Below are 26,194 nucleotides of genomic sequence, written 5' to 3' on the forward strand. Positions count from 1 at the left end.
GTCGGGAAAAACACTAAATATCCAATTGTACTACCAAGAGGGCACGCACTTGCAAGGTTGGTACTCCAAAACATTCATGAGCAATATCATCATCAGTACCATGAGACGTTTGTTTTTCCCGACATAATCGCATGCATCGATACGACCATGGATGCGGAGCACTCCGTCATCGTCGATTATTGGATTGAGCTTATAGAGTCGATTTCCCTTTGGAAGAGTGGATGTACCTGTCCCCGAGGTTGTCAAAAGGGCAATTTCATCGTAGTAGACGTCGCGTTGTGCACGTTTATAGTGAACAATTTCCGCTCGTAGAAGTTCTGCACTTGCCAGAGGACCAGTCACTGGTGACTCTCCTGCAATTCTTTGCCTTATGTTCAACGGGAATCTTGCTACTAGAGCAGTGATCCGTTGCAAACGATGCCAATTGGAGAACTTGTCGGCCTGTAGGCAATCAAGAGTCGACATTGCGGAGTGATGAAGCATGCTCGGTCGAATTTCCAATGTGGTCATCTGCTTTGATACCGGCTCCAGTGGCCAGCTGTTTCTCGGTCCCCAGAGGAACGGTGGTCCTCTTCTCCATCGACTTTCTGCATCAAGTCTTATTTGTCGCTGAATCTTTGTGCCTTCGTCTGCCACGTTTTCCTTGGTTGGTACGTATTTCCATTCGCTAATATCGCTGGACTCCAGAATATCGCTTATCCGAAAAGCCACGAACTGTGAGTATGTCCGGTGGTCTGAACGCAACCAGCACAATACATCAGCGGCATCTGTCCAGAAGTAGCGTTGCATTATTCTAATTGAATGTCCTTCTTGGATGCTTTTGGCGAGTCGGGTTCCAACTACAGCCGCCTGGAGTTCCAGACGCGGTATTGAAACAAATTTCAGGGGAGCCACCCTTGTTTTGGCGCCCACTAAGACGCAATCGACTTGTCCGCCTTGCTCAAACCGCAGGTACGACACAGCACAGTAGCCGAACTCGCTTGCATCCACAAATGTATGCAGCTCAATGCTCAAATTCTCGTATGTGCGTCCCATGGTATAGCATCGTGGGATTCGAACGGAACCTGCTTGGGGGAGATAGTTCAGCCATGCTCTCCATTTTTGCATATGACGAAACTCAATCGGCTCGTCCCAGGATACACCTGACCGCCAAATCTCCTGTAGCAAGAGTTTCAGGGGCATGAGGAAGTTGGCAATCAGGCCTAGTGGATCGTAAACGGACATGAGCATGCTGAGTAGCTCCCGCTTTGTTGGATGCTTGGCACCGGACAGCAGGTCTACATGTCGCTCTTTCGATAGTTTAAACTGAAACTCGTCGGTGTCGGTGTTCCACCACATTCCCAGCACCTTTTCCAGGGCGATCTCCTTGTTAAGGTCCAAACTCTTGCCTAGCGAGTTTTCACTGTTGAGTGCCGTCGTAACCGTTGGGGAATTTGAAATCCATCCTCTCATTTTGAATCCGCCTTGCTGATGGATGAAGCGGACGTCTTCTGCTAACTGAATGGCTTCGAATTCGGTGTCGACACTAGCCAACATATCATCCACGTAATGGCACTTGCGAATCGCCCTGGCTGCTTCTGGTAGCTGTCCCTCAAAACGTTCTGCATTTTGGTTGATTACGAAGTTGGCGCTGCTCGGCGAACATGTGGCTCCAAACGTCATGACAGTCATTACGTATTCATCAGGTTCAGTCGCATCCACTTTGTCCTGGAAGAGGAATCGTTGACTTTGTTGGTCCTCCTCATTCATCCTGACCTGATGGAACATTTCTTCGATGTCTCCACATATAGCTACCCGACGCTCTCGAAATTTGTATAGGACGAACGGAAGAGGCTCCAAGCGATCCGGACCTTTTAACAGGACGGAGTTGAGGGATGTGCCACCAACAGCTGCGGCCGCGTCCCACACAATTCTTACTTTTCCTGGCTTGTTTTCGTTGAAGACTGGGAAAATGGGTAGGTACCAAACACGATTACCAGGTTGGTGCATCTCCTGATGTGCAAGCTTGCGTATATATCCCTTTCGAACGTAGTCGGCTATTTTGTTTTTCAGTGTTTCGCCCAGAGTCGGCTCCCGTTTCATCCTTTTCACGAGGCAGTTGTGACGTCGGAGAGCCATCGGTTTATTGTTTGGCAAACGTACATCATCATATTTCCATAGGAGGCTCGTCGTGTATCGCCCATTTTCGAGACGCGTGTTGGATTGTAGAATCTTAAGAGCACGTTCATCGTCAACTGATAACAGCTCCTTCCTTGATGCGGTGATGCCTATACTGTCTAGGGCAAAGTAGTTCTTAACTACGGCGTGCAGATTCTCGTCTGCTTTGGTAGAGTGGGAGCAAATGTGGAAGCTGTGAGGAACAGTAGATGACTTGGGGTGATCATCTAAGCAGGTTCCAAAGATTGTCCATCCCAATCGAGTTTTTGTGGCGATGGGTCCATTTTCACCGCCCTCTCGACTATCCAGAGCGTGACCGAGTCGAATGTTGTTCATTCCGATGAGCAGGCGTGGGCGAATGTTGTTATAAGACTCCACCGGTAAGCCTTTCAGGTAACCGTATTTCCTGCATAACTTGGACACGGAGAGCGTCTGGGCTGGCAGCTTGAGATCTTTCACAGTGAACACCTCTGATAGCAAGAATTTATTGTCCTCGTTTACGGTTCCGGACACGTGGAGTGAAACTCGTTCTGCCGAGTCTTCGAAACGGCAATGATCGGCGGTCCATCGGATGCACAGAGGATGCTTTTCTCCACGAAGGTTCAAGTCGGCAGCCAACTCATCTTCAAGCAATGTGATGTGTGATCCACAATCAACAAATGCGTAGGTGTGTACAGTGTTCCCATTGTGATGGAGCACTACAGGGATATACTGAAACAGTACCGATTTTTCGTTCCACCGGTGTGTGTTGCAGTTAAGCTGATTGAAACTGACGTTGGTTGAAGGGTTTTCACCCTGTTCGGATTCGGCCGATGACCTGGTAGCCGAGTACGTGCCTGCGCGTTCATTGTGAAGCAGGCGATGGTGTTTGAAGGTGCATCCATTCTTGCCGCAGATATCGTTTGATCTACACGGTCCACGGTGAGTTCCTAGGCATGTTCTGCATAGCTTGTGGTCCCGTAATGCTGCCCAACGATCAGAGTGGCTCAGATTCAGAAATTCTAGGCAATTTTCCACTGCGTTGCACGACCTTCGGCATACTACGCAACCTACTTTCACTTGCTGTGTCCATGTTAGCCCTTGTTGTGGTTCGGAATGAACACTCAGAAATCCATCTTCTCTATTGCCGCTTCTACGAGGTTTTGTTTCGTATGCATGTTGGGACGTGGTCGACATTGTCACGGTACTGGCTGCTTCTGCAACAGTGTACAGCCAGTCACTGAACTCTAATAGTGACACTCTCGGTAGCCGTAAGCGGTGTGTAGCCCAGTTTAATTTCACCATTGTGGGCAGTCGTTCAACTAGGCCCTGAAGAAGAGTGATGTTATAAAGATGTTCCTCCAAGTTGCAGGCTTTCACCGTGGCAACCATATTCCGTACAGCTAGAGCAAAATCAACAAGTGTACTGAGCCTGTCTGGTTTAGGTGCCGGAATTTTGTTGATTTTCTCAATGAGGCTGTGGACTATAATCTCAGGGCGCCCAAAAAGCATTTTCAATGTAGAGAGTGCGTGTTCCAAATTTGCCGGGTGCAGTAACTGGCATCTGACTGCATCCAGTGCTTTTCCACGTAGGCAACGCTGTAATCGAACCATATTTTCCTCCGGGGTATATCCGCATAGCCTAGTGGTGTTTTCGTACGTGGCGATAAATAGGGGCCACTCTTCTGGTTCGCCGCTGTAGACGGGTAGCTCCTTAGCCACCGCGTGACGAGCTGCAATCTGGCTGGAATTCAGCATTGCTGTCTCGTTTACTCCGCCTGTGCCTTCAAGGAGGTGGAGCTCAGGAGCGGTAGATGGAGCTGGCCGTAACGGGGATGAGTGACATGGTGGCATACGAAAGCTATCATCGGGCATCGAATGGGAGGCTGGTAGTGGCTGACTTGCTGTTCCTGATGCTTCCATCATCAACTGGTATTTACGCTGCAGATATTTTCGCTCTAGCGCTCGTTCTTCCTCGAGCATTTTCAACTGCAGGTCAACTGACAGCTGGACAGGGCGTGTGGGAGGAGGTGGTAGAGCGGTCGCTAGCGCAGGCGCTGCCGGTGCAGGTACCTTTGATGTTACCGGTTCGCTGAATGGTACTGGCGTAGATGTCGAGCCAGCCGTGGGGTTTATCATATTCGCTTTGACGCAGCTTGGGCAAATCCATGGGTGATTGGCAATATCATCTGTCACCCCGACACAGTCGAAATGGAACCAGTTAGTACACTGATCACAACAGATCATCCGACTGTTGTCGTCCGACTGACACATCGAGCAACTGTGCTCTGGAGGGGCAAGCGGTGGCATAATTGAGTTACTCCTTGAATAGTCCGGGAAACGAATTTTTTAATTTGTTACGGAAGTAACAAGATCGAATTGCATCCGGTTTTTTAAATCGTTTATTCCACGTGAACGGTTAAAAAATTCCTACAATAATAGATATTTAATTAGGATAATTCATTTTGGGTTGTTTTAGATTTAACCTACGTTTCGTGAGTTCAGCCAGATTACTTAACCGTGTCTTGTTCCCGGATTATTTGGAGTGCTTGACAAACAGGCGAATGTTTTACAGTACTGCGGAACTTTTGGCTAACTGTTTAAACAAGTAGTTTTAGTTGTAATTGTTTGTAACATAAGCAATACGTTTACCTGAATGTTAACAGTGCTTGTCCTGATTATTGCATAATCATTCTATTAGTCTAACCCTAATTCACTGTAGCAAACCTAATTGAGAGTTCAAGATGTTTTAGAAGAAAAAATGAATAGAAAACTTATTTTATACCTACTATTTTAGGCTTAGATAACAACAAATTGAATTTTAGTGTTTTAATTAGGATATTTAAAGTACTTTATCTAGTTTAAGAATTCACGTTGTCTTCAGACGTAGTTCGTAGTTCAATTTCTCAGCTTTTTCTTCCCTTCTTCTCATTCTGGCTCTTCTGACAATCGCCGTTGACAGTCGTACTGTTTTGGCGCAAGGTCATCCAATTTACGGTATAGTAGGTGCGGCGTCGCACAATGGGCGTGCGCAACAATAACTTTTGAATCAGCAGGCCGATGTTTTTTTTTCTATTTTTTTTTTTGTTTCAAAGACACTTAATTTGAGTTTGCAGGAAAAATTCATTGAGTGAATCAAATTGTGTTAGGGTGCAACAAATATGTAAAAATACATTTTTTTCCTGTTTTAATGTTCTCGGGACCAAAGGGATAACCTGTTTTTATATTTTTACCCGAAAATTCAGAAAAGGTGACGTAAAACTCAAAAAAAAAACGAATCAGATATGTATGTTTTTTTGGTTTTTGGGATACGACTTTTTGAAATCGGAAAGCCATACTTTTTGATACTTGCTACTCTAAAAGATTATTACATTGTTTTGGAATGGATCACTAAAATATCTAAACTGGACGCTATGAGATGAACAGATAGCGCCACCGACCCTCGACTATATAGACCCTCGATTCTATGCACATTTTATCTCGATTTTATGTACATTTTCAATATTAAATTTTTTACTATCCAATCCGAAAGTCAGTGATGACTTTCAATGCAGGGGTTTTATACCTTTTGGCAAGCGGAGCACTATGCATCAATAATTTTTTTTGTGGAGCACCTAAAGTAGCGCCAGAGCATACCTCATGACATGCTTAGTTTTATATATTGACCTTAACCTCATACTCTTCCCTCTCTGACTTCAATTTTTATAAATACCTCTCGCTTTGTTGGTGATCATAATCTGCCCATTCGCCATACATTTTCTCAAAGATTTCTAACAATTTTTTTTCAAGATTTTTTATGACTTCCTCACCGAGAATTGTCATACAAAAGCTGTAGATATTTTTAGTTGACGCCTTTTACTATCTTGGCATGTACTTAGCTGATTAAATTCCAAAATTTGTAGCATATTCCATGAAAAGGTCATTGCTGCGGCAGATTACTGACTTACTGATGTGTGATACATTATTTCCAGTGTATGGTGAAATCGGAGCTAGTTAGTCAAGGTTTCCCGATTCCAGTGCCCTTTCACTGGTACATTCCTCTCCTGGATGAGTGACTGGAGGAAACTTTGAAAGAACCGCTTTAGCAATTCCCGAAGGAACTGCTCGGGTGGAACAACTTTTGAAGAAATCCCTTCTGAATTTCTGAAGTACTTCCAGGAATATTGAAGAAGTCTGTAAAGATATTTCCGAAAGTTAGCTGAAGAAAATGTAGAAGGAATTAAAAAAAAACCCAATGAAATCTAAATGATTTCTGAAAGAATTTAAAAAAAAAAATACAATAGAAATATTTTAAGAATCCGGATATGGATTTTCTGAAAAGAAATTCCCGGAGGAATAGCTGAAAAACACTTGAAAACCCCTGGTGGGATACCTAACAAAATCTCTTGAGGTATTTTTGGGAACAAAATCTTGTACAAATAAAATCTAATAAAAATCCTAAACATGTTTTTTAATGAATTCCTGGAGGAATTCATTGGCAAATTTCTAGGGGTACGCTTGGAGGAAATGCTGCAGGAGCTTCTGAGAAAATACATAGAGGAATACCCGGCGAAATTTCTGATGAAATCTCTGTGTGAATTCCCGTAGGAATCTTTGCTAGAATGTCGTCCAGCCTCTCCGTAAGAATCCTTATTAGAATCTCTGAAAGAATCTGTAGAAACATTTCCGAAGGAATCTTTGGAATATTTTCTAAGACTTTCTTAAAAAAATATCCTTGGAGCAATTTCTGGAAAAGAAATGTCTTGAAGGATTAACTATGGAAATGTGTAGAAATCTTGGGAAATTCCTTGATAATCTCTTGTAGTATTTCTACAGAAACATCTTTAGAAAGCTTTTGAGAAAATTTTCGAAATAGTTTTTAATTTCTGATTCTTTTTGTATAAGTGAATAATTTTCTTAAGTATTTTGGAGAAACGCAGTTTCTCCACCTAGGCTTAACCGGTAAGCCAGGCTTACCGATATAGTTAAACCTGGTTTAACGCTTAAGCCAGTGTGAAGAAGTCGCCCCTTAGAGAACCCATCTATGTCACGCTGCAAGTTAACCGTCGTGTCTTTGTTTATCTTAATGTGGATCACCTCGGCTGTAAATCTGCTCGCGTAATTTTCGATTCTCTCCAGAATGTGAGTTCTGGAGAAGTCGAAGTGATGACCGTTGTCAACCGCGTGTTGGGTGAGTCCCGTAGCTGATGCGTTGGTGCGTACAGAGTTTTTGTGTTGCGCAATGCGCTTCTCTAAGGTTTGCGACGTTTGTCCTATGTATTCCTTTGATTAGGTAATTAGAATTGAGAGCACCGCCTTGGAAGATGAACGGGCGGCGGAATTGTAAGTGTTGTTTCTTTCTTGTCAACTGTTTTGTGTTAAATTTTAAAATTTGAAAATGTTAGTTATTTATGATTTTTTTTCTCATGTGTTTATACATAAGGTACCCCGGGGCAAGTGGGACCTAAAAAAAGGCTAGTTTGGTTTTGTCGAATTTTTACATTCTATATATTATACATATAATGAAAAGTGAAGCAGATCTTCATTTACTCCGTATCACGGGGCAAGTGGGACTCATTCGGAATGTTTGTACAAATGGCTTAATATAGTTGCTGCATATATGTCAGGTAGCATAAATTATAAATAACTTTTATGAATAATTATGTCTAGCGATTTATGTTGGAAGTGTTTTGTGGTATCGTGCATAAATTACGTAACACTCATAATAACGCATCACTGACAAAAAGTTGATTTAACATTAGCATCTTGTGCAAAACAAATTGATTTTTTCATACAAAAAGCGCTATACAGTTACATGCCGGAAGGTTTCCAAACTTGCTTGTTATATTACATAGTTGATGAATCTCGTCAAAAGATTTTTCAAGTTTTACAGATGTTATGTTTTTCCTTACATAATTTTCCGATCATTAAATAAAGATGTTTAAATCGTGCACTTTGAATAAGTCGTTTACCAATTTTTTCATACTTTATGGCCGGTTTCTTAACACTCAGAAAAACTCATTATGCAACGGAAAACGGAAAAAAATAGAATGTGCTTAGATGAAAATATGAAAAATAGATGGTTTCGGAAAAAAATAAGCTGAGAAGCAGGCTTTGTCCCAGTGAGGACGTTACGCCAAGAAGAGGAGGAGAAATTCGGACGTTAGAAATTATTCGATATATTTTGGAATTCTTTAAAAACTCCACCAGAACTTCTCAAGAGATTCTTCAAGAGCTTCCTCGGAGGGTTTCTCCAGAGGTTCCAGCAAAGATTGCTTAGGATTTATTCAGACCATTCTCCAAGTATTTATTTTTCAAATTTTCCTAAAAATGTCCCAGTTCCAGATCCCTTCACAACTTCTCCGAAGAATCTCGCAGAAATTTCAGCAGAAATTTCTCCATAATCTATACTTTGGCACTTTTCAAGAAATTCTTCTGAGTTCTTCAAAGAATCCTCCAGGGATCCCCCAGAAACTTTTTGACTGATTTCTCCAAAAATTCCTACCAATTTCTATTGTCTACAATTCCTCCCAAAATTTTGAAAGGAAGTTTTAGTTGGAATTACTTATAGAGTTTCTCCAAAAGTTTCTCATGCAATTAATCTAAGAACTTCACCAGAAATTGCTTCATCGATTTCTATCCAGGAATCCATCCAAAAACTTTAAAGAATTTATTCAGTTACATCTCTGGAGAATCCTATCCAGAGATGTAACTAGGAGTTTTATAAAGGATTCCTTTGGACAACCACCTAGAGTTGTCTGTTAAAGTTGTTTCAGTGCATATTTCAAGAATTCTTCCATTAATTTTTGTGCAATTACTGGAAGAAAATCTGAAATAAATCCTGAATGAATGTCTGAAACAGTTCCAGCAGGAATCTCTGAATGAATCGAATGAAAAATCTGTCCAAACCGCAGGTGCAATTTGTTAACAAAAAAAACTTGTAAAAGTTTCTGAAGAATCATTTGATGAATTCCCTCATTTCAAGGAATTTGCAGAAAAACATTTGGATGATTGTCTAAATGCAGTTTGGTAGGAGATTCAAAAACAAAATTTTCAGGTGTTTTCAAAAAAACTCCACGGGATAACATTTGAAAAATTCAATTGCTGAAATTCATTAAAAAAAAGCCTAAAATACTGAAGGACTCTGGTAACATTTTTAAAGGATTCCCTGAGAGAAAAAAGTCAGAAAAAAAACCTTTACAAATTATGGGAGGTACTCTTGCATGAACTTCTAGAGGAATATCTGAAGAAATCTCAGGTAAGTTCTCGAAAGAATCTCAGAAGGAATTTCTGGAGATATCCTGGAGGAATATTTGGAGAAACTTCCTTGATGGAGCTCCCGGAAAAGTTAATTCACGATATTTTGGGAAAATTCCTGGAGCAATCTTTAAAGAAAATTCTTGGAGGTTTCCAGCAGGTATTCCTGGAGTAATCTGTGGAGGTTTTTCTGAGGAAATCCCTGGAGAATCAGCTAGATAAGCTTCTGTAAAGATTCCTAGAAGCAATTGGGAAAGTTCTAAAGATATTCTTGTTAAAATTCCTAGAAAATATTTCTGAATAAACGAATTGAAGAATCCGTGCAGAAATTTTTAGACAAATTTCTGAAGAAGAGCATTCCTGAAGGAAATCCTGATGGAATCTCTGTTTGAACTCCCGCACAAATCTGTGAAGGAATTCTTGGACAAATTTCTAAAGAAATGCATTCCTAAAGAAAATCCTGAGGGAACTCCCGCAGGAATCTGTGAAGACATTCCTGTTGGAATGATTGTATTAAATAATGCAAGATTTTCTGGAAGTTGTAGTGCAGAATTCTCCGAATGAATTCCTGGAAAAACTTCTGGACACATTCCTGCGAGACTTTTCAATGGGATTTACGATGAAATTCTCCAACAAATCTGATGGTCTTCTTGATGAAACAATTGTACCATTTTTTTTAAGGAATCCCTTGAAAATGAAGAAACCACAGGAAGACTTCCTTAACGAAAATTTGAAAGAATTTCTGAAAGAATCCCAGCGGATAATTCTAGAGGAAGCCATGGGGACATTTTCGAAACATTGTATAATCGAATCCCTACATAAATTTCTTAAACAATTCCTGGAGGAGTGCCGGAAGGAATCTGTGGAAATCTGCCTAAAAGACTGCTTGCAGAAATTTAAAAAGGTATTCTTGAGGGAATGTCCTATGGCAAAGTTCTGGGGATATTTTCCAACAACCGCTCGAAGAAATCCTGAAGCAATCGCGGGAGAAATTTCTGAAAGAAACCTTGGAAAAATTCGCCGGGGAAGTTTTTAAAAGAATCCATGGAATTATTTCTGAAGAAGTCTTGGGTTTTCTTCGAGAATTTTCTCATAAGAATTATTTTGAAGTTAGCCCATGTTTTTTTTTTTTCAGGAACTCCCTCACAAATTATTTGGGATATTTCTTTAGGGATTGCTACAGAAGCTCGTGCATGTATTTCTTAAGTATTTATGAATAAATTCCTCCACACACAGTATCCTGACGGATTTTTTTTATTTGTCAGGGTTTCTTCAGGATTTCTTCAAAAAATTTTCAAGAAAGTCTATGAATTTCTCCTGGAAATATTCCAATGGTTTTGTCAAATGCGATTCAGCAGGGTTTTTTTACAGAGATTCCAAAATTTCTTAAGATATTTTGCAGACACTCTTTTGGGGCTGTTCATAAACCACGCAGACCTAAATTTGGCCATCTCTGACGCCCCCTCCCCCCTCGTAGACTTTTGTCCATTCAAAAATTTTAAAATTTGTATGGGGCGTAGACTTTGGCTAGACCCTCCTGCCCCCCAAATAGTCTACGTGGTTTATGAACGACCCCTTTAGGGATTTCCTTAAGAGATCACTTTTTTTAATGAACTATTTCAGAAGTTATTGTTGGACGTTCCTTTAGGAATTATTCGATATATTTATGAATTCTCTTTTAGGTGTTTATCCACAAATACCATCAGAAAAATCTCTACAGTTCCTTCTAGAAGTTCCTGCGAAGGTTTCTACAGAGGTTCCTGCAAAGATTGCTAAGGGTTCATTCAGACTATTCTTCAAGCATTTATTTTAATATTTTTCATAAAATGTTCTAAAACAAGATTCTTTCAGAACTTCTCCAAAGAATTTCGCAGGGATTCCAGCAGAAATTTTCCCAGAATCTATACTTTGGCATTTTTCATGAAATTCTTCTGTAATTTCTGAGTTCTAACAAGAATTTCTTCAGAAAATCCTCAGAAAGTTTTCGACGGATTTCTCTAAAAATTCCCACAATTTCTCCAAAAATTTCTAAAGGAAGTTTAAGTTGAAATTACTTCTAGAGTTCCTCCAAAAGTTTCTCATAAGGTTTTTCGAGGAATTCTACCAGATGTTGCTAAATAAATTTTCATCCAAAACAAAAGTGTCGATTGAGAGTACATTGCAAACTGTTTCATCAGCGGATTTTCCATCATATGTAGCACAACAAAAGAACGGGAAATGAAGTGATATTTTTCACAAGGCAAACTAAAAGAACTGTGAAAAGCTATTTTTTTCTGAATGACGTTTATTTAATAATGAACTTAAGCTCGATACAAAGATTTTTTTTATACTTAGGTCTATGTTATTCAATAAATATATACATTATTATTTAGAAAGTTATGGAATTTTCTTCCTGTGATTGGAAGCTCTTTCTATTTCAATTCGATACATCGCCTCAATGATGTCATTAGAGACATTTTGCTGTTCAATAATTTTTGCGATTAGATTTTGCAGCAGGTCTTCAATTTTTTGCATTCTGTCGGAAACACTAGAAATCTGCTGCTTCAATTGATGATTAGTTGGTGGACAATCCAATTCAAAGGCACCCACACTTTTCTCGTCACAAGATGTTCGGGAATAGAGCCGTATTGACGTATTCTTTAAACTATCTGTCCAAGCGCAGTTCACTGGGTTTTCATAAATTCTTAATGCTTGTAGCGTAGGAAATTGATGAATTGCGAAATGTGTCAAATTGTTAACTTGGAGATTAAGGTGGGAAAGCGAAGGCATGTTCCAATTACAGACGTCAAAATGTTGAAGTCGATTTTTGTCCAGATCCATTTCAGTGAGCGATGGCAGACTCGCCGGACCGTCACAGTAAATGTGTTTTATTTTATTAGAAGAAAGAAAAAGTTTTTCCAAATTGTCCAACCCATTTAACTGGTCCATTTGAACTGTTTCTATCAAGTTGTCTTCAAGATTTAAAACTTTCAAATGTTTTAACCGATCGAGGTTCTCAGGGATTTTTGTCAATTTTGTTTTTATACACCGGAAAATGCCCAGTTTGTAGAACATATCAGGTTTAATAATCACATTTTCAGTAGATGTTTTGTATAAATTAATTAAATACAACTTAGGATTAATGTGGATTGATTTAACCAATCCATTTTCAAATCCAATTCTCTCGCACTTCTCAAATGGCTCAGTGAAATTATATGGCAGTATGTCCACAATTGAATTAAAAAAATTAAAACTTGTTTTATGTTCTGGGATGTATCCCATCGAGGCTGCATCAGCAGGCCAGTTGAAGTCATGTATATTAATTGAATTTTCCCAGTTTGGATCATTTGACACAGTGAACGGTTTTAGGCCGTTGAGTGAAATCATCACAATTAGTCTGCAAAAGGTATTTTAGAATCAATATAAAAAAAAACAATAATATTTTCCACAGTTATACTTACATAGCCAAAATTACTTGCATCCTGAACGAATTTTCGATCGACTTCACTTTCACTGGTAGAACTGATGTTTGATGTTTGAGGAGTTGTCCCGATCGCTTTTTATACGTTTGCGGTGATTCAGAACTTCAGAGTAGAATTAGGGTGGTGCGGTATTTCAGCAATATCGTTCTCTGCTTGAAAATGTGGATTGATTCCGATTTTTGATTGTAGTGAATTTTATGTGATTTTTTTTATTTGTAAACAGTGTTGACTTCTGAGTGTGCTACCGCTTGTCAGATAAAAAGCATGCCATGACAGAGTCGCATGGGCGTGAATTCGTTGATTATTATTTTTCTTTTTTCGCCTTGTTCGCTGCATTCTTCGGGTTGTGATAGTTATGCAGCTGAACAAAATGTCTGAGTATTGCATTCGAACAGCGATGGAGCGTTGGATGGATGCATATCTATAGGTGAGCTCGTTCCATGCTATTGTTTTTACATTCAACGTACGTTCTAGATTACTTGAACAACAATTGTTTAAGTATGGTAATTGTAGAGGTGGAAAGTTGTATTTATTAAAAAAAAATGAAATGACCAACGCTGCATATGCCGGAATGAACTCCTTGTTAACAGATTTGTCAGAACGTGACTTACAGCACTTGGTTAAGCTGAGAACTCTCAAAGCTGTCAATTGTAAACGGTAGTCAGCTCCCACACTACGTTTGTTGATTTCTTGTACATTTTCGATTGTTCTGGTCAATCACGGAGCACAACTGCAAATTATGAGGTCAGTTAAATTCATGTTCATTTGATTACCTTGCTTGGTTACCATGCCAAAACGCGACAAATCTTATGCATGAAAAAAGAAAAATCTTGGAAAGCTGAAGTTAGTTTTAAAATTCAATAATAATTATAAGCATCGATTGAAGACTAACCTGTGGTTTCTGGTACCTCTGGTAACTTCATATTCGCTCTAAAAATCGTTTAACATTATATTATACACTGGTGAGACTTCCATCGACCACGCATTCGATGATTGTTTGGACACATAACAACAGATGTATCACTTGGAACAAAATGCGATTAAAATCATCGTCACGAAAACATAATCGCCCAATGCTAACCACGTTACATTTCGCAAACTCACTGAGTAGATGGCGGTGGTGGGCAAACGACAAACAGGAGCGACAACGATGCGAGCGCCATGAGCGAGAGATTTGCGAACTACAAAACATTTAAATTGTTCGTTAAAAAAAGGAAACGATGGGAAGTAAGTAGAGTAAGACGTCTGTTTGTCTGTGGTTTGGAGTTCATGCCTTTCTTTCGTTTTGAAATTTATCACTAGTGCCTTCTGTATCGTGAAAGCGCGTTTTGTGCAACATGTGCATCAGAAAAGATGGAAATATTTCAAGGACACCTTTCAAGGTGGTTCGTCTGTTCGTCTGTACAACGCCTATAAATACAGCCATTATTAGTTGTGGTGTAGATACGATTATGGTCAAAGTGGCGTTCATAGAAAAAAAAACAAAAATATACTCTTTAAGCACATCAAATTGAAAAAATAAGCTTGACACTCTTGAATCGCTCTGACTTGAATTACATCGAGTTTTTCTACTTTCTTCTGTAAAATATTACAATTATATTAAAAAAAAAAACTGAGAGTTCAAAACCTTTTCAGATTTGAGTTTTTCACCCAAGCGTGGTCCACCCTAGGTTTGATTCTATGTGGTTTATGCATAGGCGGCGAGAAAAAAAAATCATCGGCGAGAATTGCGATAACAGCTGCGACCGCACAATGGGATCAATTCAAAGCTCAAAATTGAAATCGTTTCAATCCAACGGAAAGTAAATGTAGCGTTGTTTGCACAATTGACGAACACAGCACAAAGTTAGTCTCACTTTTGCAACAAAATAAACGACGCATAAAAAAGAACAATCTTTCGAGAGGTAGCTCGAAAAATTTTTCAAAGCTCAGACTCTCATGGTTTAGTTTTCAAAATGATGAAAGGCATCATATGTTTTTTTTTATTTTTTGTGTTGTAAAAGATAATTTAAAAATTCAAAACAAATATTTTTAAGCATAATTTAATTTCAAAACTTTACTAATATCAACCTAAAATATGCCCTTGTGTTTTCAACTGAACCCACTGTTCGTATTGGGAATTTTTGGAACTTTATCTCAACCCGAATTTGCAAACATACATATGGCATTGCAGTGGAGCAGTTCTAAGTACAAAACAAACATACCGTAAAATGGGGTAGCATTGTTCAGCATAAACTTGCTCATGAAATATTAAAATCACCATTTCCAATGAATCTGTTTCTGATTACGAACTTTGTTTTGGTTAAACTGCTCAAATATAGCTACGAAGAGATATAAAGGATCATGGAAATCGAGTTTCATCAATATTTAAATGAACCGATTATTCTTTACTGTTTTTCTTGTCGCAGTTTGTTACATTTTCAAAAATCCACGTTTTGCATGAAATCTACAAACAATGTGGAGCTCAAAATTCCTCTACCAGCTACACATGACTTTGAACCGGTCAACTTTGGAATAAATGCTTTTTTAGTTAAATTTTCCATTTACTAAGCATATTTCTAACTCCGATAGGAAATTGCCACATCTTTATGCATTATTTCTAGCCTTGACATTTTTTTTTTCAAATTCCTCCAAATGTTTATGAACAAGACTTCTGGCACCAAATATGAATTTGGGGACCTCGAATTAAACTTGTACAGGTATTGTAAGCTGAACAAATACTGACTACTTGGGTGATTAAAAGTAACACTAATCTAGTGCAGCATGCAAACATTCTATCTGGATCTACCTCCTGCTGCACTTCCAAAGTTACCCACTTTTTGGGTTCTTAAATGCCTTATTTTTTTCGTTTCCTAATTTCTATATATCTTCTAACAGCAATGTTCGATAGTATGTTTATTGCGAATGAATCATTTGAAAAAAAAACTGCTTCGCCACACATCAACTAACAGATAACAAACCACCATTCGTGATGGAGCTGCGACTTGAACAGAGCATCCATCACATCTGGGAGAAGGGTAGACGAAAAAAAAATCCGTTCGCACATGTTACACTAGTTCACAGCACTTTGGAACTCGGTAAGCAGATGATCATTCTTAGTGTAGAATCATGCTCTTAGTTTGAAAACATGATGGAAAAAAATAATAGTAGAGCGGACATGCTTTCGACCCTCCATACTAGGCTGATAATTCAAAACCAATTTGTGTTTTATTTTCATGCAAATAGCTCACTTTGTGCATCTCATTCGCCGTCATCAATGCTCCGATTGAGTTAAAGTGTTTACTCTTACTCGCTTACAACTCATTGAACGCTGCATTAACGCTGTGAAAGATTTTTCTTATTGTTTTTTTTTATTGAAATTTATTTTGTTTTTTTTTTGAAAATTTTGCCAAAATAAAAAAAAAAAGCTGACCAATTTCTCGATTTTCATCAATCCGACGCAAACATTGTGTTCAGATGTTCGAAACATATTTTATTCAGCTTTCAATAAATGTAAAAAGATTGAAGATTGACTGACTGGCAATGCAAGGTATTCAAATTTTAGTAAATTCCATGTTTAATAAAACAGTAGGGTTTGATTTTCAGGTAAAACTGAAAAATTGTTCACTAAAAAAAAAATGTCTCGAAATCAGCACGTAATCAATCATTAAAACAAATGCCGTTGAGAAGTTCACGACTTTTGTTTTATTTTGTTAACTAGTGTTATCTTCCCTCGTGGGGAAAAGAAGAACATTTTGCTGCCAGTCGTCGCCAACTCATTTGGTGGGGAAATTACAGCCAATTTGCTTACTCAGATTTGAAAATACCTGACAAAAATTGTCAAATCATAGTAGTCTGCAAGTTTAGCCTTTATGAATGTATTGGTACATGATTTAGCGCTCAATTTCATTTTAAAGGCATTTTCATTTTGTGTCGATATCTTCGAACAAAATCCGAACAAAATTGATATTTTTCTTACAATTTTACTGTACACATATCATCATGGCGCTATTGTTTTGGCAGCTCTTGGCAGTTGCATTTCTCTTTAACCAATTCTGCATACGTAAACGAGCATTTGAACGGAATCTCCCCGCGGGGAGTAGCGGGGAGCGATTTGTAAGACACTTTGATGTCGAGTTGTAAGAATTTCTCGTACTAATGACATCTAATGTCAATTTTAAAGCCAAAAGTGTCATTTTGATCTCTTGCTTCATTGCAGATGTCTGATATACACAAGAACTTACAAATAAACTTTTGAAAGCAATTGTATTACTTATATCAATAGACTTTTGTAGTGGTTGAACTTGTTCCTGTTCCTTATCGAAAATTCAGAATTTTTTCCACCAGCAGCTAATCAATATTTTCAAATTTTTTAAATGCCAGTTAGTGCTCCTGGTATTATGGATGAATGCTCAATATACTATATCCCATATAAGACATGTTTAAAAATTGAGTTTCTGCCAGCTTTTCTCAAAATTTGACCTCTGTTCGTCGAATTTATTTTGGAAAATTAAAGTTTATTCGATTTGGATGTTACAAGAATACCTTCTTCGATTGAGGTGAGATGGGATGAATTTCCTCGCTTTATGGTTTTTGATTTTTCCCTAAATAACGGAGCAATATTTTTAAAATCGATGTTAATACACAATTAAAAGACGGATCAAGGTTTCTCCTGTTTTTTTCCTGTATGGAAATGTTTTTAAATTGTTCAAATACCATTTTTAACTATAAAAAAACAGCAATTAGTTGAAATTCTGGAAAATTGATGAATGTTTTCCACTGGATAACAATCAAGAGATACCTTGATGCTTCCTCTAAATGTCTATGGAAACCGATTTTGGAAACATTGCTCCGTTATTGATTAATGAAAAAAAAAACAAAAACAAAAAATGAAGATATACAGCCAGTTTTGTCTTAAGTAAACATTTTCAACTTTAAAATGTTGATTGAACCCAATTTTTCATAAAATTTAGGCCACGAATTCATTTTCCGTTCCGATCGGGAACTTTTCTCGGCTTACCTGGGCAAATTGTGCATTTGAAAGAAAACCGAAGAATGAGCATCGTTCAATCATCAGTGCATTACTAGCGAACTTAAGGTGAGTTGAGACGGACTCCACATGGTACTCAGCAGCACTTTACGCTGTGAAAACAAAAAAAAAACCCAAACCCAGATTAATACACCTAGCGGTGACAGTGCCTTTCTTCAGTGCATGATTCTTTAACCCTTTGTAAGGCAGTGGCAACTATATTGCCACCTACTGTTTGTATTTTTTTCTGTTTTATAACAATTTATTTCAAACTTTTTTTTTTAGTTCACGCAAAATTGGGATTACTAACAACGCCTGGTATTTTTTTTGATACTAAACAAAGCTTTAACAACAATTTGGGAGCCATTTGTAGTCTCAAAAATGGCTAAATTTGACCGCGTGAAGAAAATTAGCTCAAACTTATAGTAAAATTATAGATTTGGTAAATATTTTAAGAAATAATCAAATTATGGGTTGACATGAGCTGAACTACACAGTTTATATTATGGGTTAAGCCCTAATCCACTTTAAAATCTCTTTTCCGGCTTTTTGTTGAAGTCCAAAGAAGAAAAGTATCCTAAACGGGCAGTGGCAAGAATATTGCCACCAGCGCTGGTGACCTAAACGGGCAGTGGCAACTAGGGTATATGTACCATTCCTTGGCCTAATTTGCAAGCTGCCTTGACAACTTTGACCATAACTCATGAATTAATAGCACTAGAAATGGTATGTTGACCCTATTACACACTGTAGGCAATGCATGTTTCACCAACTGGAATTAAACTAACGTAAATATTCAAGAACTCACTTAATTAAGTTGAAAAGATTCGTTGCGATGGTATGCAACGTTGGTCTATGGTACAAAAATTGGCCTATTAGTGGATACAACGTTGGCCTATTGCTTTCCATGCACTAGAACCATTTATTATCTCATTTTTTCAATATTTCTGCTGAGGTATTATCTCTGATTGTTCATCAATTTTACTTTTAAATTACATTTTCGGACCCAAATTTTTAAAAAATTATAAATAAATTACTTAAACTCAAGTTCTTTCTTAATTTAGTAACGGTAAGCAGGAAAATAGTTTCAGACCATATCTGAACCGCTTATATATTAAACTGACGAAGGTGAAGGGTGTATCCAACTGAATGCGTCTGATGACGACCAAAGAATAGTAGATCGAAACGCGTAACGCTTAACAAGCTGTTTCCGATATATGGCACCGATAATTACACAATCAATCCACAAATAACATACTTGAACCGGTTGTGTTCCGGAACCAGTTCCAGATGTCCCACCGGAAGTGGACAGTTAAAAAAGCGAACCAAATCCATGCATATGAAACATCAAATCATCAAAAATGTTGGATAACCAGATAAACGGGCAGCATGAAAATAGTCTCTGACCACACCTAAGATTACCAGCAGTCAGTGTTGCAGAATCAGGATTGGATGCATCGCTGAAATTACGAAGGTGAACAAAATCAATGCAAGCGATAAATATGCGTAAAAGAACAAAATCTTAATAAAAATTAAAGCAATCTTGTCAAATCACACCATTTTAGATTCCTGAGACGTAATTATACAGTAGGATGAAGCAACGTTGTATGGGGAAATTTTAATTTTATAGCATCAATACCCTTTTGCGGTTGAAATTACTACGCACAATTTTGATGCAACTGGTTTAGCCCTCGCGCTCTGTAACATGGTTGAAATTTGAATGGGTTTTATTATAAGAAATTTCACTATCTTGCACTTTTTTTGTCAAATTTTACAACAATCTTATAACCAATGATAATAGAATAAAGGCTAAACTGCCCATAATTGCATAACAGTAACATTCGACAGAAGTAGGCATTGGAGAAAATGGGATTCAAAGTTGCAAATTTTAATAGTATGGGAATGAACCGACATTGTAAACATTTTTCATTAATTCGTAATCAATTGTTTAGCAATAAGATCTTCTACAGCACTTCTTGTATGCTGGACCTATTGTCAGAAAATAAACCAACGAGACAAAACGACTTGGTGTTTTTTCACAAATCCTAGAACAAACTTGAAAATTTTATTCAGGTAGTCGAAAGTACTTGTAATTTGGTGATGATCCCCGATATTAAGTCAATAACAGCAAAATATGCAAATGTTACAATTATGCGGTTATAGGCAGTAAAGTGCGCAGAAAAAAACTGCCGAACTATCTTGATAATGATCGGCATCCAGTGCTAGTGAAGGTGGTCAAACAGTCAACTGAGAGGTTTGATTTTTTTCAGCTCTGCTTATACGTTTAACATAATACATAACTTCAGAATATGAGCCATCAATAAGTTTTCAAATTCGATTATGGCTTTGATATAATTGTTGCTTTTCTGAATAAGGCTGACACAAATTTCGATTTTCTCTTAAGTCCCTTTGAAAATTTGATTCGGAATTCATCATTTTGAGGAAGGGCACAAATAAATAGGGGAGATCGGGGCATTATGGACACCCGGGGCGAAATGGACACCCCTATTTTTGCCGAAACCGTTGACTTTTATGCTAAACTTTTGATGCATAAGTATAAAGGAAAAAGTCATCGTTCTATTTTTCAAAAGTACCATTCATATGCCTCCAAAATAACCTAAATATCATTGAAATTGAAACATGTTTTTCATATGGTGAAATTCTTATAATTTCAACGCTGCAGCAAATAAGGTATTACGAGTGTTTGAGTGTGTTCACCATAAAAACAGGTGAAATGCTACCTTTTCTGCATGTATACGTAGATTTAGCAATGGATAAAGTAATTTATTTGTGATTAGAATTTACTCAAAATAGAAATTTCAATGTTGTAGTTGATTTGGGGCGAAATGAACACTGGCAATTACGAATGGATGTACGCGCATTGCATGCTGTTAGGCGTTTAAGAGTGTTTGGAAAAAAAATCAATTGGATTATTTTAGCCTTAAGTTTATTTAATTAATTTGGATGTTATGTAAACACGTCTATAATGGAGTATTTCATCTGTGGTATCGATCTCCGTGGGCAAATTACTTAACTGATCGATGTTATTAAAGAATTAGCATAAAATATGCAGGGGTGTCCATTATGCCCCAATGGGTGTCCATTTCGCCCCGTACCTTCTATGCCAGCCCAAAAAAAAAACACGATTTACAATTCATTATTTCTTCACAATAAAGACATTCTACTTGCTGTAAATTATTGAAATACGTAGGAAACAAACTAAAGTTGTAAGCCAACTGATAATATGTTAAGGTTTTCTCTGTTGTACAGGCCTAAAGTGTCCCACACAATGCAACGTTTGCGTGTGCGTGACAGTAATTTGACACATTTCCCATGGGAAAACTGTCAAAAAACGCAAACCTCGACGGAACGGACGCTATGTGTTCCTGGCTTAACGTACTCATTTGATTAGGGTGTCCATTATGCCCCTAATCCCCCTTATTTCACTTTAAATTTTAAAGTGAAATTAGAGTCCTTCAGAAAATTTATTATCATATCCGATGAGTTAAGCGGATTTGCTCAATTGTTTATGTATTTATTTCATCAAATACATTAATTATTTATCAACTCTACTCCCCCATTGATAAGTCAACGAGCACTGTGACAAAAGAAGAAAATGAGATTTGTTCCGTTGTAGAGTATTCTCAGAATTCAGGAACACTTCGGCTTATGGCTCTTGAATACATATTCGACGAGAAAGGCACTATCACCACTAGGTGGATTAATCTGTTTTTTTTTGTGTTGTAAAAGATATTTTAAAAATTCAAAACAAATATTTTGAAACATAATTGAATTTCAAAACTTCACTAGTATCAACCTAAAATATGCCTTTGTGTTTTTAACTGAACCCACTGTTCGTATTGGGAATTTTTGGAACTTTATCTCAACCCGAATTTGCAAACATACATATGGCATTGCAGTGGAGCAGCCCCAAGTACAAAACAAACATACCGTAAAATGGGGTAGCATTGATCAGCAGAAACTTGCTCATGAAATGTTCAAATCATCATTTTCATTCAATCTGTTTCTGATCATGAATTTCGGTTTTGTTAAACAGCTCATATATAGCTACGAAGGGATATAAAGGGTCATGGAAATCGAGTTTCATGAATGTTTAAATGAACCGATTATTCTTTACTGTTTTTCTTATCGCAGTTTGTTACATTTTCAAAAATCCACGTTTTGCAACAATGTGGAACTCAATATTCCTCTACCAGCTACACATGACTTGAAACCGACCAGCTTTAGAATAAATGCTTTTTTAATTAAATTTTCCATTTACTAAACATATTTCTTACTTCGATAGAAAATTGCATTATTTCTAGCCTTGATATTTTTTATTTTTTATTTTTTTTTCAAATACCCCAAAATGTTCATGACCACTTGGACTTTTGGCATCAAATATGAATTTGGGGACCTCAATTTAAACTTGTACAGGTATTGTAACATCAATAAATACTGACTAATTGGGCGATCAAAAGTACCCCATTTCCAAATCAGATGATTAACTCTATAAAAAAATTAAAAGAATACATGAATAAGCATTTTAACAACATATATTCATGTTTTTTATGCAAAGTAAGCTCGGATTACGATTCTGAACAACTGGGCCGCTGAATACTCACACTTTTTTCCTGCGAACAAGTTTGTATATGCAAACACTAATCTAGTTCAGCATGCAAACATTCAATCTGGATCTGCCTCCTGTTGCACTTCCAAAGTTACCCACATTTAGGGTTCTTAAATGCCTTATTTTTTTTTTCGTTTCCTGATTTCTATGTCAAGCAGCAATGTTTGATAAAATGTTCATTGTGAATGAATCACTTGAAAAAAAAAACTGCTTCGCCACACATCAACTAGCAGATAACAAACCACCTTTCGTGATGGAGCGGCGACTTGAACAGAGCATCCACCACATCTGGGAGAAGGGTAGACGACAAAAAAAATCCGTTCGCGCATGTTACACTAGTTTACAGCACTTTGGAACTCGGTTAGCAGATGATCATTTTCAGTGTAAAATCATGCTCTTAGTTTGAAAACGTGCTGGAAAAAAATATTAGTAGAGCGGGCATTCTTTCTGCCCTCCACACAAGGCTGACAATGTAAACGTATTTCTAAGCAAAGTTGCTCACTTCATACATCTAATTCTCCGCAACCAATGCCCAGATTGAGCTGAAATGTTTACTCTTACTCGCTTACAACTCTGCATGAACGCTGTGAAAGATTTTTTAAATTGTTTTTTTTTTCATTGAAAAAAATTTTTTTTTATTTTTTTTTTTTGAAAATTTTGCCAAAATTCAAAAAAAAAGCTGACGAATTTCTCGACTTTCATCAATCCGACGCAAAAATCGTGTTCATATGTCTGGAACACATTTCATTCAGTTTTCCATTAATGCAAAAAGATTGAAGATTGACTGACTGGCAATTCAAGATATTCAAATTTTAGTAAATTCCATTTTTTTAAAAACTGTAGGGATCGATTCAGGTAAAATTGAAAAATGTTTCACTTAAAAAAAATGAACACGGTTTCGAAATCAGCACGTAATAAATCATCAAAACAAATGCCGTCGATAGAAGTTCACGACTTTTGTTTTATTTTGTGAACTAGTGTTATCTTTCCCCGTATAGAAAAGGAAGAACATTTTGCTGCCAGTCGTAGCCAACTCATTTGGGGGGGAAATTTCTGTCGATTTGCTCACTCAGAATCCCCAGAATCGAACGGCGGATTCCGTTCGGGAAATGGAAGTTAATTTTTACTTGATTTGGATGTTACAAGAATACCTACTTCGATTAATGTGGAACTGGATGAATTTCCTCACTTTTTGGTTTTTGATTTTTTTTTTTCAAATAACGGAGCAATGTTCTCAAAATTGGAAGAATCAAGGTATCTCATGATTTTTTGTACTGTTGAATAATGATTTTAAGTTTAACAAATACCAATTTTAAACTGTGAAGATATAGTGATAAGTTAAAATTTACTAGTAAAATTGAATAAAAAAAATCGAAACAAAATTTTGAAAACAAAATCTTTGCAATGCTATTGAACGTTTTCTACCAAAAAAAAAAACAGGAGAAACCTTGATCCTTCCTTCGAATGTCTATGGAAATCGATTTTGAAAACACAACTCCGTTGTTAAATAAAAAAAAATCATAAACATAAAAAAATGAAGAAATGCATACATTTTCGATTTTAAAATGACAATCAAACTCAATTTTTCATAAAATCTAACGCCTAGGCCTGGGGGTCTCCAATTCGCCATGTGTATAAGGCTTTCAATTGCCAATCCGCAGTAGGTGGGTTCGATTCCCGTTCCGGTCGGGAAATTTTTCCTGGCTTCCCTGGGCATAGAATAGCATTCAACTAATAACTGTGTAAGTACTCAAAGAACACTTAGTTGAAGAGAGGCAGGTTATTGTACAAATCAACCTTCTTCGGGCATGGAAAAAAAAGCTACGAATAATGCATTGGGGTCATTATGACCCAGAAATTCAAACTCTTATAGAATGATAATTTTTTCACCAATTCAAATGACCAATGTTTCATGATATGTATGTTGAAACAGTGATTCCGGGAACATTGACCAGGGAATTTGCTACACCATGTCGGGCAACATGTCGGACAGGTGGGATAGTATTACATTTTGCCAGTAGTTGTGGAATATCTCGCGTTCTCGACCAATTTGATGGATACTGTCTTCGGTAAAGTTGCTCAGAAGACTTAGAGCTTTCGCACAGAAAACAATTAAGTTCATGAATAACCCACTGCGTGGCGCTGGTGTTCCTAGGAGCTGCCGGTTTAGTCTAAACGTTTGTTTATCTCTCGTTCTGGACCACTTAGAACGATACTGTCTTCGGCAAAGTCGCTCAGAAGCTAAGAGCTTTCACATGGAAAACAATTTAGTTCGAGAATCACTCATTGCGTGGTGGTACTGTTCTCTGAGCTTACAGATTAGTCTAAACGTTGTATATCTCGCGTTATGAACCACTTGGAAGGATACTATCTTGTGAAAAGTTAGTCAGCAGAATGAGAGCGTTCACATAGAATACAATTTTGTTCGAGAATCACTCACTATGTGGCGCTAGTGCTCTTGGGAGCTTCCAGTTTAGTCTTAACGTCATATATTCCACGTTCAGGACCAATTAGAAAGATACTATCTTAGCCAAATTTGCTCATAGGACTGAAAACTTTCGCTTAAAAACAATCTAGTTAGAGAATCACTCACTACCTGTCGCTTGTATTGCTAAAAGCTTCCAGTTTAGCCTTATCTTCGTGAACCTCGCGTTCTGGACCACTTAGCAGGATACGGCAAAGTTGCACATAAGATTAAAGGCTTTCACATAGAGAATAGTTTGGTTCGAGTATTACTCACTACGTGGCACTAGTGCTTTTGGAAGCTTTTAGTTAAATCCAAACATTCTGGACCACCTAGAGGTAGATGCTGTCTTTGGCAAAGTTACTCAGAAGACTTAAAGCTTTCACATGGAAAACAAACTGGATTCACTCCCTGCGTAGCGCTAGTGTTATGAACCACTTAGAAGGTTACTGTCTTTGATAAAGTTGCTCCAAAGACTAAGACTGTTCACATAGAAAACAATTTAGTTCATGCTACTCATTACGTGGCGCTAGTGTTCTTGAGGCATCCAGTTTGGTCAAAACGTCGTATATCTCACGATCTGGACCACTTAGAAGGATAAGTTTTTGGCAAAGTTACTCATAAGACTGAAAACTTTCGCATGGCAATCAATTTAGTATGAGATTCTCTCACTACGTGGATTTTTTTTTATTTTTTGGACCGCTTTGTAGGATACTGTTTTCGGCAAAAATTCTCAGAAAAAAATTGATTTCAATAGATTCAATTTAGTTCGAGAATCACTCACTAAGTAGTAATATTGTTCTTGGGGTCTATCAGTTTAGCCTAAACGTTGTAAATCTCGCATTGTGGACCACTCAGAGGAAAACCCACTTCAACAAAGTTGTTCGAAAGAATTATAGTTTTCTAGAAGAAAGCGATAGAGTTTATCATTTATTCACTACTTGGCTCTAGTGCTGTAATGAGCCCTGATTCAGGGCGTCGCATATCTCACGATCTGGATGGCTAAGAATGACAACTGTTGTGGCAAAGCAGGATGTCAAGTTTGATCAAAGGGTAATATATCTCGCGTTCTGAAACACTTCGAAGGACACTCTTTTTGACAAAATGGTCAGAAGACCAAGAGCTTTTATCTGAAAAACATTTTAGTTTGAAATTTGCCCACTATGTGGCGCTAGTGATCTTAGCAGTTTCCAGTTTAGTCTGAGCATCATTTATCCCGCATTTTGAACCACTTGAAAAAATACCGCTTCAGAAAAGTA

At 37.6% G+C, this 26,194-nt stretch overlaps 2 protein-coding genes across 2 annotated transcripts; both read right to left on the minus strand.

Annotated features, from left to right (window-relative positions):
• Positions 1–30: 30 nt before the first annotated feature.
• LOC134288963 (uncharacterized) lies at positions 31–4,446 on the minus strand. The gene has a single exon (XM_062854897.1). It carries the CDS (start codon positions 4,444–4,446, stop codon positions 31–33), a length of 4,416 nt encoding a protein of 1,471 aa, XP_062710881.1.
• Positions 4,447–11,114: 6,668 nt separating this feature from the next.
• LOC134285107 (phospholipase A2 inhibitor-like) lies at positions 11,115–22,375 on the minus strand. Its single transcript, XM_062845160.1, has 2 exons — positions 12,813–22,375; positions 11,115–12,748 (listed from the first exon to the last, which is right to left on the minus strand). Exons 1-2 carry the CDS (start codon positions 12,830–12,832, stop codon positions 11,749–11,751), a joined length of 1,020 nt encoding a protein of 339 aa, XP_062701144.1. The 5' UTR covers positions 12,833–22,375; the 3' UTR covers positions 11,115–11,748.
• Between the last annotated feature and the right edge of the window lie 3,819 nt (positions 22,376–26,194).

The sequence above is a fragment of the Aedes albopictus genome, chromosome 1 (assembly GCF_035046485.1).
Source record: "Aedes albopictus strain Foshan chromosome 1, AalbF5, whole genome shotgun sequence".
NCBI classification, from domain to species: domain Eukaryota; kingdom Metazoa; phylum Arthropoda; class Insecta; order Diptera; family Culicidae; genus Aedes; species Aedes albopictus.